The 12,985-nt window shown below is 48.7% G+C and overlaps 1 protein-coding gene across 1 annotated transcript in view; it reads left to right on the top strand.

Annotated features, from left to right (window-relative positions):
* The window catches only part of LOC119267472, a 17,880-nt gene extending 6,275 nt beyond the window's left edge, over positions 1–11,605 (top strand). The window contains exon 3 of the mRNA XM_037548857.1: positions 9,100–11,605. Within this exon, the coding sequence (XP_037404754.1) occupies positions 9,100–11,322 (2,223 nt within the window). The 3' untranslated portion in view covers positions 11,323–11,605. The remainder of the gene's footprint in view (positions 1–9,099) is intronic.
* The last annotated feature ends 1,380 nt before the right edge of the window (positions 11,606–12,985 follow it).

Below are 12,985 nucleotides of genomic sequence, written 5' to 3'. Positions count from 1 at the left end.
CCCGCGACGCGCACACCCTCGCCCGCCTTCGTCGGCGTGCTGTACCCTCCATACAACTACTCGCCACCCGCCGCCTACGCGTCCACACCGACGCCCCATCTCCGCCGTGGACCGCTGCCCTTCGCGCACCTCGGCGACACCGACGACACAGGAGCCGACATGGACGACATCATCGCGACAGGATCGACCGCGGCCGCCGCGTCTCCCGGGTTCGCCACCCAGGACGAGGTAGTGGATCTCAGCGGCGACATGGAGGCCGAGCTCGGCTACGTCTACGGCGAGGACGCGCACGAAGCGCAGGAACCCGAGGAGGAGGAGGAGGACGAGGAGGAGCCGGCTCCTGTTTTGACGAAGGGGCGCCAGAAGAAGAAGAAGCGGGCGGCTAGGTCAGGCGAACCGCGCATCAAGTGGACGTCCAAGGAGGAGGAATACCTCGCCGAAGCATGGAAAGTCGTCTGCCGGATTTATGGCGTCTTTTAAGAGCGGGAACGACCAAGTTTAAATTTCTCGCATCCTGGGGCCGGCGCTTGGGGGCGTGACTGGGAGCTAGGTCGCCCCCAGGGGCCGAACTAGCGCCGGCACGCCCCCAGGCCGCTCTATTTAGGCGCCCTGGGGGGCCGAACGGCTGGAGATACCCTAAGGATGGAAGGGAGGTGATGGGCGGGATGCATCATCCATAGATGGCCTGGGGGAGGGGGGGTGGGGTGCGGCTATAGTGCTATATGAAACCCCACCCCGGTTGGCAGGTGGAGGCACAAAAGTGGTAGAGGCGGTGCAAAATATGCGATTGCTGCTGCTGATGATGATCATAGGGTTGATGTTGTTGATGGTAGGGTTGCTATTTGGTAGGTGGGCAGCAAAATTGGGGCGGGATTTGGGCTATAGGGTGAGCGTACCAAGTGGCCCAGATTGATGTCAGGGGTAGTTGTGGCGAGTAAGGAGATGGCTGGAGGTGGTAAAAGGGTGTTGGCGCATGATGACAGTTGCGAGCGGTCGACACATGGTGCGAGGGGAAGTAGATGGTGGAATGAAGGAAAGTGAGCAGGTCGTGGGGGTTGGCAGGTCCACAGTCGAGGCGGTGATGATTCCCTCGCTAGTTAAGGTGACACCGAAGGTGCTGTGGTTGAGGGGAAGCACCAGGGGCGCCTCGTCGCTGGGGAGAAGTGCTTGCAATGCAGAGGTTGCGTCATAGGCGGTTGCTGCAACCGTGTAATCTCACGGTGGGGGTAAGGCATGTAGCCGTTGCTCAAGTGTTGCACTAGCCCGACGAGGAGCGTATGGCCATTTGCTCATTGGCATGTGAAAGCCGCCAATTGCTTCATGATGATCTTCATCTACTCCATAGATAGCTCTGATACCAAAGTGGAAGAATCTGCTGACCTAATCCTAATTATTGAAAAGTATATAAAAGCAAACGATAATATTCTTCTTTGCTTTATGAAGAGGGTCGGCCCCTATATATAGTAGACAAGACTTGACCAACTAGCCCGTAAATCTATTCAAACTCTAATATGATCTCTAAACTGACTGGACTCCTTCCTAACAAAGATCTTTAATCAACTAAGACTCCAAGTAAGGCATAAGACTCCATGTTTGATGGACTGGCCCATGTAACATCTTTAGGGTAGGTGGCGAACCTACCCACCTAATAAGTTAACTAAGTTTGGAGCGTGTGTGTGAACACTAACTTTCTCTTCACACTATAAGATGTTTTGCTTATTTTAATATGGATTGCATGGACTAAAATGACTGAACAAGCTCACTAAAACGTGTATATATACATTTGATTCATAAAAAAGTTACTCCCTCTGATCCATTTTAATTGTTACTGAAACGGATGTATGTAAACATATTTTAGTGCTAAATATATCCATTTGAGCGACAACCATAGTTACCGGATTCACTATGAGAGGCCTCGAATTCCGTTCTAGATCGAGCGACCCAAATTGGAGTACAAATTCGGTCGGTTCAATCGAAAATTGGTGCCCGATTCGCCAAACCCTAATCGGTCAATTTTTCTCCTCATGCGTCTCCTCCATCCCTCCTCATTCGTCTCCATCCGCCAGAGCACGAGCGCAACGGGAGAGATCAGACAGGGAGAGGGGAAGCATATTACTGGAGAGACGTGCTAGAATAAGAACAGATGAGAGATGCGTGCCTGAAGCCCCGAGGCGTGTGTGGCCGTTGGGATAGCTAGGAAGTCTCGACCTGAAGCCGGCATATTAGGTCGTAATTGCCGGGTTCGCGAACCCCTTCTACGATTCGCGAATCGGAGATGTGTACCCCAGCCCCGTCGAATCTGATTCGGTAAATATACCGAATTTTGAATGACAAATTTGAATTGCGAATCAGGTAACTATGGCGACAATTAATATGGATCGAAGGAAGCAAAACATCTTATATTTGTGATAGGGGAGTAGCATTTTGCATTGGAAAACGATCTAAAACATCCGGCTGATTTCTCCAGAATTCAGCCGTGTCGCCCGGCCACCACGCGTCCTCGTGGGCCATGTCACGCGCCCGCAGTCCCTTATCTCTAGCGCGTGACTCGTTCTTTTTACCCCTACCAGCGATGGAGCGAGATCCCCTTTCTCTTCATCCTCTCCTACCTCCGTCTCGACGCAACATCCGTCCACTACTTCGCCATTGCCCTCGTCGGAGCAAGCTGCCCCACATCTCCACCATCATCCCTCGTCAGAACAAGCTGCCTGCAGCACCCGGCTGCGACCTGCAGGCTGCAGCACCCCGTGTCGACCTGCAGTTCCGGGCACGGCCTTGCTGTTGCTGGTGTTGAGAAGCGTGACGATCCTGCCGGTGAGCGCCCGGTGCAGCATCGTCGGCGCCGCGGGAGCAGCCGGTGTTGCGGGGAGGTCCGCGTCCGAGGGGATTATCCCTGAAGCTATTGGGAGCACCGCCGGAGTTGCAATGGAAGTCTCGGTGTTGGGAGCACTGCCGGAGTTGCGCTATTGGGTGCACTACCGGAGTTGCAATGGAAGTCGCCGGTGCTGCCACAGTGACTGCGGCGAGTGGCCGATGGTGGTGCTAAAACTCCGGTGATGTTGTGTTGAAGCTGTTGGGAGCGCTGCTGGTGTTGCAATGGAGCAACGCCGGACCGTCGGAAGCATAGCCGACGCTGCAATGGAGCTTCGCCGGACGTCGCCGGGGCTGCAATGGAGCTTTACCCGATGTCGTCGACGCTGCGTTGGAGCTATGGTCGCGCCGTGCTGTGCTGCAGAGGAGCTGGCATGCCGTTGCGTCAAAGATGGTCTTCTGTCGTGGAGTTGCTGCATCGAACGGCCCCATAGCGTTGATCCGACGGCTGGGCGGGCGGATGATTTCATCATCCGACTGATTCGTAGCACGGCCCTTTTGCATTGCCAATGTATTGTATAATACTCCATGGAGACGTACACACTATGTGGGCCACATCTCATCATGACCTCATTCAATTGAGATCTTCAATTTAGTATTCAGTACACGATTTTTACTGGGCTTTGTGGTGGGATCTTTTGATGGGTGGGTCCTATTGGCAAGTGCCTGGGTAGCATGGGTCTTGGTTGGCAAGAAGCAAGCGTTGACCACGGCACGCAGCTAAATTTCGGGTGTTGACCTAAATTTTGTGTTTTGATCATTTTTCGAAACCTATTCGAGATTTGACTTTAGTTTGAATTTTTTTCGAGATTTGACCCTTTTGCTACCGTCAGGGACCATGACGGTAGAGTATAACAGTCTACCGCCAAGGTCCCTGGCGGTAGGGTTGCATGCCCTACCGCCAAAAACCTCCTAAGTATTAAATACAATGTGTGCTCGTGCCTACCGCCAAGCACCTTGGCGGTAGGGTTGTGCAGGCTACCGCCAGCCCGGTTGGCGATAGCGATGTTTCCTATCGCCAAAGTCCCTGGCGGTAGGCTGTTAAACCTTACCGCCATGGACTCTGGCGGTAGCAAAAGGGTCAAATCTTGAATTTTTTTCAAACTAGGGTCAAATCTCGAATAGGTTTCAGAAAAGGGTCAAAACATGAAAATTTGCCACGCTTAGCACCAACACAATACACGTGGCCAATAGGATAACTCCCCCACGTACGTGTACTCATTAGAAGCTGCCCCCCAATCACACGGTCAGAGAAAACCCACCCAATCACTTAAATAATTTCACAACTTTCAAAAGAGAAAACTAGCACATAAAAAAAAACATGTGCAACCTCAGGAACATAAGCGACGCAGTGAAGTGCGCACTTCCCTTCTAGCAGCGCTAAGTGCCGGCCGACCGGCTCTAGGGTTCGGCTGGTTGCATGCAGACCATCAGACTGGGTCCCATAATCGTCCGATCTCCTACCCCATGTCATCCTATTTTCTTTCCCCACCGATTCGTCCTGAATCATAGGGAGGCCTGTGCCAGTTTTTCTTCTCATCCTCCTTCTGTGTTGCTCGCCGTATCCACCTCGCACACTCCCGCAACTCGCCGCAGCTGCTGCTGCCCTCTAGTCATCGTGTGCAACTAAATCCGCAGGTAGGACCACCGCTCCCACATCTGGTGACGATTGCAGCACATTTTTCAAGGGTTGCAAAAGCTTTTGCTGCCATGGTTGCAACTGTGCTACCGGTTGGTTCCAGCACGCGATCACCGCGATAGCAGCGGCGCTGGTGTGGTGGCAGCAAAAATCTCACCTGTTCCAGCTTTCCAAACGACGATTCCATCTCACTGCAGTCGCAGGTTATAAATCCCACGGTCACGAGTTCCCAGCTCACCCGCGATCACCGTTTGTGCCGGTTGAAGCTTCACCCGTTGCCGGTTGTAGCTTCTCTCCTGCCGGTTGCAGCTATTTTGCGGTTGCATAGTGCCCCACCACCAGCTCCCCCGTCTTCAGTTGAAGCTTTTTATTTCATAGGTTGTAGCTTTCTAGGCCGCCGGTCGTAGCATTTGGCGTTGTTGTTTGCAGCGTGTAGCGCAAGGATGTGACTGGCGCAATTCCTGGCCGGTCGGCCTGTGAGAATTGTTTTGCTTCTAGTACTCTCTACTCTGTAAGGTTGAATTGGATCATATATATTCATTTATTACATCAACAAAGAAGTTTAATTGGTCGATCTGTCAATAGATGTCATTAAGTATATAAGGATAATTGTGAAAAGATTGTTTTTTGATTGGTACATTGAGGACGAGTACACATCATTGTGACAACCATGTGGTCCTTTTTGTCGAAAAAAAATTAACTACACAGCTTAATGAGTGCACGACTATATTTTTCTCAAAAAAACATGATTTTTTAGTCATGGTCGTTTGATAAAAAAAAGTTCAAGGAATAGGTTCATTACACGAATACTCATTTTGTATGCATTTGAGGGACTTGGAAATATATATGTCTGTAGTTTAAGTTGATTTTTCATTCTAAGATAGCTCTACCTCTATAGAATATTCTAATGTATGGACTGCCCAAGCCATACAGAAAATGTTCTTCAAATTTGGGTGCAAGCTGGAGAAGAGAAAATAAGATAGATTGGATGGAAATATGAAGTCACGGTCAAGAGAACTCTTAACCAACTTCAATTTGGACTGTAGGATAATTGTATATCTATTTTTTCTTAAAATACAGATATGAATGTTCCATAATTAACCAGCATTCAGTCCCTGTCCGATCTAAATATTATTTTTATTTCTTTTATATCCTTTGGTATAAGTGGTTATTACACATATCTTCCTGAGTATAGTGCACATTTTACCTAATAATGTGATTTAAGCTGTATAACTACCATGGCTGTAAATATTTGCGCATAATATATAGTGGATTAGTCTACCAAGAGTTTTGCATTCCACCTGGTTATTACTTTTACCTTGCTGTGCGTGTGTGTTCTGTTGTCACATATTTAATGGCCAGGAGGGTGAGGATTAGATCTGAGGTACTCCCTCCGTTCGGAATTACTTGTCGTGGAAATGGATGTATTTAGATGTATTTTAGTTCTAGATACATCCGTTTCCAAGACAAGTAATTCCGAACGGAGGGAGTAGTAGTCATGGGTCATAGAAGCGGTATGCATTGGTGCAGGAAGCCCTCTCGCATCCGATGAACACCATCTTGGTGCTGCGGTCGGCATGCTTTTAGAGGTGCGGCTCCACAGTCTTCACATGCGTCATGCACCCAAATGCCTAGATGTGACACATTCTGGCTTACGCCTGTAGATGGCTTCATAGGGAGTCTAACTAAATTTGGATATAGCAAGAAAACCTTCTTCGGGGCGAACCATTCTACATCCAAAGTTCCAAACTCTCAGTCGGAATTAATGCTAACTAGGGACAAGTAAAGATAATACGTATCTGTCAAGCTGCTTCACCATAGGAAAGTGCCATCACTCTTCCTCAAGCTTGATGTAGCGAAGGCATTCGACTCCCTCGGATGGCCCTTGCTCATGGAAGTGCTAACGCGGCGTGGTTTCGGTGCCCGATGGCGTTCTTGGATCGCAGCGCTGCTGTCTTCGGCTTCGACTAGAGTGATGGTGAATGGACACCCCGGGGGTCGCATTTGGCACGTGCAGGGTTTGCGGCAAGGGGACCCCATCTACCCCATGCTTTTCATCCTGGCCATGGATGTTCTTACGGCCATGATTCGCAAAGTAGAGGCAAGGACTGCCGGAGTCCATGCAGGGCGTGGGCATCAAGCATCGGTTGTTCCTCTATGCCGACGACATGGTGATGTTTGCGCGGCCGGCTGTCCGGGACCTGGTGGTGAACTGGTGATCAAGGAGGTTTTCCATATATTCGGTGAAGCTTTGGGCCTAAAAGCGAACATGTCGAAGAGCTCCATCATCCCGATTAGGTGCGATCTTGAGCTGGTAGACCGTGTCTGCTGTCCCTCCCTTGCATGGTGGCGGCGTTCCCATGCACATACCTATGGCGGGGCGCACGCGAGGCTAAGGCAGGACACTGCAAAGTGGCCTGGAGCACAGTCTGCAGACCAAAAGAACTGGGTGGATTGGGCATCCACAACTTGCGCTTGCTGAATGCGGCACTACGCGTGCGGTGGGCTTGGCTGGCGCGGACAGATCCCGACCGGCCCTGGCACGGCATGCAGGTTAGCTGACAAAGGAAGCCATGGGATTATTTGCGGCGTCTACCGTCTGTACTGTGGGGTCTGTACTGTGGGGAACGGCCGGTCTGCAATTTTTTGGATGGATCGATGGATTGAGGGTGCCTTGGCTGGCGAGCTCGCGCCGGATATCTGGGCGCTGTTCCGCCATTGGTGCGCGCTGGTTGCTCTGTGGACGGCCTCACGCGCAGCGCATGGACTGGGCACATAAAGGGGCAGTTCTCCACGCCCATGATCGGCCAATTCTGCGTCCTATGGGGGTCCATGCAGTGTCAGGCAGGTTCCATGACGGCATCTCCGGATCAGTTTCGCTGGATTTGGTGTGCCTCTGGATGCTATTCGGCGCGCATGGCATATCGCGCGTTCTTTCAGGGCCTGACGCACACGCCTGTTGCGGAGGAGATTTGGGCCTCACACGTGCCACCGGAGCTCAAATTCTTCGCGTGGATCGCAGTGAACAACAGATGCTGGACGTCCGATCGTCTTGCTTCCAGGGGCCTGCCGCATCAGCCGTGCTGCCCTCTGTGCCTTCAGGAGCCGGAATCGCTGGATCACCTTCTGGTGCAATGCTCTTTTTCGCGCGCTATCTGGTTCGAGGTGTACGCATGGTGCACTACGAGCGGCACACTCCTTCCCAGCACGATTTACTGGTAGCCTGGTGGACCAAGGCCAGTGCGGCGGCGAGGAAGGTGTTGAACTCTTTGTTCATACTCTTCATGCATAGGATTTGGAAGGAGCCTAATAGTAGGGAGGGTCTTCAACCCTCGGCTGCAGTTTCGGCGATTGTAGCTGGCATTGCGAGTGAATGGAGGTTGTGGCTACTGGTGTGGTGACAGAGGGACGGTGGAATAGTGGGTCGTCGCGAGTAGATAGCTCTGTAGAACACTGGTGGAGTGGGGTTGGCTTTGCCTCTGTTGCGGAGGTCTTGCAATTTTCGAACATCTTCTTCTCCTTCTTAATGATATGACACGCAATTCTCTTGCGCATTCCGGAAAAATAATATGTATCACGATCTGCCTGGACTCCGGAAGCGGGTGGCGGTGTAGCTCTCCGCCCACGCAGATACCCACATAACATCTGGCATCTTGAGTCCACTCGAGGAGGCATGTTTAACACTAGGTGGCATGAATTGGTGCATGTTGTCCTGGATTGAGTCTGAACGTCCACATATATTGTGTGTCGCTTCATGTTACGGATTGTGTCTGCTGTCTACATTTGAGCAATTTGTCCCTAGAATTTTTCGAGGACATCATTTCCAATGTGGGACCTGTGAGGTGTGCCTAAGATCTCAGTATGTGGTTCAGGTCGTGTAGCTTGACACTTATCCAAAAGAACGTAACCCTGTTTGCATCAAGCATGTATTCCTGTAGAAAGTGTTAGAGCCACATTAGGCATCCATCAGCACATATATGTATGCCTACGTAGGACTGTAACCCTGGTATAGTCTTAAAACTATTTTTCTCCTAAACATTGGTGATGATATACGAGACTGACATTAACAAGTGTATCTACAGAAGAACATAACCCTGTTTGCATCAAGCATGTATTCCTATAGAAAGTGTTAGAGGCACTTTAGGCATCCATCAGAAAATATATGTATGCCTACGTAGGACTGTAACCCTGGTATAATCTTAAAACTATTTTTCTCCTAAACATTGGTGGTGATATACGAGACTGACATTAACAAGTGTATCTACAGAAGAACATTTAAGATTTGTGAATTTTGCAGTGGGTGTAAAGTTTAAACGCATGGTCCATCACCCATATGCATACCTGCAACACCAATGTCATTTGTGTATAACACACTTGTGCTGAAATTTCTATGATTCAAAATTAATGAACATAATAAATTAAATATATGCAGCAACTTTTCCGTCTAGGGTATTCTGCTTTTCTGATGATTTTTTCAAATTGGTATACATCTGGTAGATCTGATTTGTGCTGTTCAGTTTTTTGTTTATTTTTTGTAATCACAGTTATATGTCTCTTATGGTTTCAAATAATGCTCTTCAGTTCTGTAGGAAGCACTTGAAAGTCCAAACCTGTTTGATGGACTGGATACTCACTCATCACAGAAAACTGAGGCCTCACAACATCACAGAGAAGAGAGAGAAAAGATATCTGAGAGAAGGAAGCAAGGGAAGATCAATAATATAAATAAGAAGAAGGCTGGCACACAAAAGCACATGGACAGCAATAAAGCCAACAAAGTGGGGAAACCACGAGATCTGGAAAATTTTATCCCTAGGCATGGCATTTTAAAGTGCACAAAGCACACATCAGTGAAAATGGTCAAGGAGAAACGTGGCAATTCAGAAGGCAAGGGAGTAATAGAACTCTGCCGCAAATCAGTGAAACGTGTCAAATTCTCAGAAGCAGATGCTATACTTGAGCTACCAGAACGACAAAGTCTCTGCAAGATGTTTTCAGATGCTATGGCTTCTTCATCGTCCTCCTCATCATCATCGTCATTCACGTCTACCGAAGCAGACAAATGCATATCTGCAGAAAGTGGTAGTTCTCATATGCCCATGGAAGCTTTCACTAAGGCGAAAGAAGCAAATAAGAATTCAGATCATGAGGATTCTCCAGACAAATGCGTAACTGCAGAAAGTGGTACTTCTCATATTCCCATGGAAGCTTTCACTAAGGCGAAAGAAGCAAATAAGAATTCAGATCATGAGGATTCTCCAGACAAATGCATAACTGCAGAAAGTGGCACTTCTCATATTCCCATGGAAGCTTTCACTAAGACGAAAGAAGGAAATAAGAATTCAGATCACGAGGGTTCTCCTGAGCCTGGTAGCAGAGAGATGTCAACTCCTTTGATTGATTTGAATATGGCGTTATCAGAATCTACTGAATCGGACCAAAGTTATGATTCATATTCAGAGGTGCCAAATCTGGAGCATACACATGAGGAAACTTTAAGTTCTCATGTCCAATTGCTTCATGAGAGAGAAAACCGGATGAATTTTTCTGTTGTTTCACACAGACTGGAAAGTGAACAATCTAGTGCTGACTTGGAAAGAACAACGAATTCAAGTTCGGCGGGCACATTTTTGCATGGTGAGGCGATAAAAGTTTCTGATGTAGATGCTGCTGGTCCTCCATTGAGCTTAACTGAACTTGCTGAGACTCATCGTGGTTGCAGTAATATTTCAGTAAAAGATACTATGACTATGAGTACGTCCCCTTGTGCATTGCCAGATCATACATTTCAGGATTCATTTGGGCAGCACCAGAGTTGGTTTTCCACCAGCGGCAAATTTTCTTCCGGGCCATCTCATGAATCTAATGTGTCACACAGTAAGGAGTTAAATTTTCGTTCTCAGTTGAACGTGCCGAGTGAGAATGGACCTTCCACAGGACAGACAGTTCGTTTGATGGGTAAAGATCTTCCAGTTTGCACGACCAGAGCTGAATCGTTTTCCGAGACTGCGCGCAAGCATACAGGTACTTTCACCAATGACTACCTGAACGCAAATGTGTTCTTGCCACAACAAGGACGGCCTTTTCTCTCTTTACAAGCTCAGAATTTCCCCAATGATACAGTAAATTCTACCAGTATAACTCATGCTTCAACATATCATGCAAGCGCAAGTCAGGCACGGACTACACATGATTACAGCCACCCTTTCCCTGCAGCTAATGTACTTTCTGGAGATCAGTTGCCATATGAAAACAGGTTTGTTGATTTTTCAAACTCGCAGACCAATCAGCCTTTTTTATTGGGCTACCAACCTCCTCCCAATCATGGCAGTGCAGCATTCCAACAGAATTCCCCGTCGCGCCGTTATTATTCTGATCCTATCACTAGAACTGAACCACCCACAGCACCACCTTTGCCTACAACCAGACAGCATGGTGCACCATCTTCAGGTTTCCATGCCAATTTGCCTCAGCAACATGTTGTGCATTCAGCAAGCTCATCATTGGGTTTTACATTCAACTATCCAGGCCAGGTAGTTCAAGCAACTTCCAACAGCATAAGAGATCTGACCCTTTCGGCCAGAAATACAGACAACAGAATGGGGAGCGCTGTTCTTGGCAATTCCAATGCTTCGCCTAGTGTTCGCTATGTGCAGAAGAGATCAGGCCCAGTGAAGCTCACTCCTGGTGCGAAGCATGTACTGGTGCCAAGCGATTGCACAGGTGATGGCGATTCTGCGCCTGTGTACTCCTGTGTTTCGTTCAGAAGTAGGAACACAAATGCTGCATGTCCTCAGAACAAAGGAGCATGATACCCTTTGTGGAAGTTTTGCTTGGCTGCTGTTCCATGAATCTATAAAACATCGGTGTTGTTTTTATTCAATTTCATTCATTTAGTTGGAACCTTTTGAAAAATGTTTGTTACATTTTTTTCTGTTTGTGATAGTATTTCAAATGATTTGCTTCCTTCGTAATTATCTCCTCATCTAAACCTGAATCCATGGCTGGTGTGGCCTAAGACATGTACTCTGTTATATTTCTGTATTGTTACTCTTGGTCTGGAAGCGAAATAGAAAATTTTACCTACATTTTGTATTTGCAAGGTTCATTCTGAACAGAACAGGCCTGGAGCTCATTATATATTTTTGTCCTGAAAACCCGTCAATTCCAAGTTGTCTGTAAATAATAATTCTTTCGGAGAAGACAATGTTGTTTCTGATACTGTTTGTCTTATTCTGTGAAGTGAGAGTTACTGGCTCATTTTACACTTTGTAGAACACATGCGACACCCACTTGAAACAGGCTTCTGCCCCATTTTATAAAGCAGATCAAAATAAAATTGACATCCGAGGGTGTAGTGAAGATGCTGGCAACTAAGTCGAGCACGAACGCACGAGAAGCCACAACCAACAAGTACATGAGACCACTAACTAGGAACGAAAACCACAACTCCTTGGAAAACCACGGGACACGGTTACACCGCGCACACCAAATTATCGCCAGAGAGGGCCACCTGTCCTCTCGCTCAGGGATATGGAGCACCGATCCTGCTTACAGACAGCGAGGACCTAGAACGGTAACAACGATGCCACGTGTAAAAGGTAGGGCACCAATGATACTACCCATGCCACAAACGAAGAAGCTTCACGCAAGGATCCAAGCCTGAAGACGCCAGCGCACTGTGACCAGAAAGTAGCTGAGCTCCACGACGACACCCCCAAGAGGGTAACGACGCACAATGTCGTCGCCACCGAGACCGCAGAGACAAACTATGGTTTTTGCTCGGAGCCCTAGCGTGTGGAGGGAACCACATCGACACCCCCAAGAGGGAAATGACACCTGCAAGCATCGCCGCCGATGGTGCTATTACGTGGAGCTTTTGCTCCGAGTCTCACCCATGCCACACCGATGTACCAAGATTGCTAACCCATCTCGAGGGAAGGTCATCTGCCATTGAAACATGGCTGTAGATCAAGACCAGTGAGCCACCACCGCGGAAGCATCGATAACATCAGGATCGCCCGCTGCCCCCGCCACTTGCAATCCACACAACCACATATAGATGCCACCATTATTGTAGTGCCGCTTACTGTAAATCCAACCGCTTAGCCTCATATTCCGGGGCCTCTGCCCTGACATCCAACATCGACTCTCCACCGCCATCAGGACACTAGGCCATCGAAAAACATGAACATTGGCGTGGACAATGTTGCACGAAAACGTCATGCCACATCACAAGTATACCGTGTACATCACTAGTGCCAGCCCATACACAAAGAAATCATAGGCCTCAGTAGCTAGATTCCACCCAGATCAAGCCCTGCATCAAATCTGGACAAGACAGGGAACACCGGCGACACCCAACACTATATCGCGGGCGACCATCCCACAAAGCGTCGTTGGGGCATCACCAGCACATGCCAAGCCGCTAGGTAGCATGCCTCCACAGGCCAGCGACCCTTCGGGTCTTCTCAA

Source organism: Triticum dicoccoides, chromosome 3A, assembly GCF_002162155.2.
Source record: "Triticum dicoccoides isolate Atlit2015 ecotype Zavitan chromosome 3A, WEW_v2.0, whole genome shotgun sequence".
NCBI classification, from domain to species: Eukaryota; Viridiplantae; Streptophyta; class Magnoliopsida; order Poales; family Poaceae; genus Triticum; species Triticum dicoccoides.
This window is presented reverse-complemented; position numbering and strand designations above follow the sequence as displayed.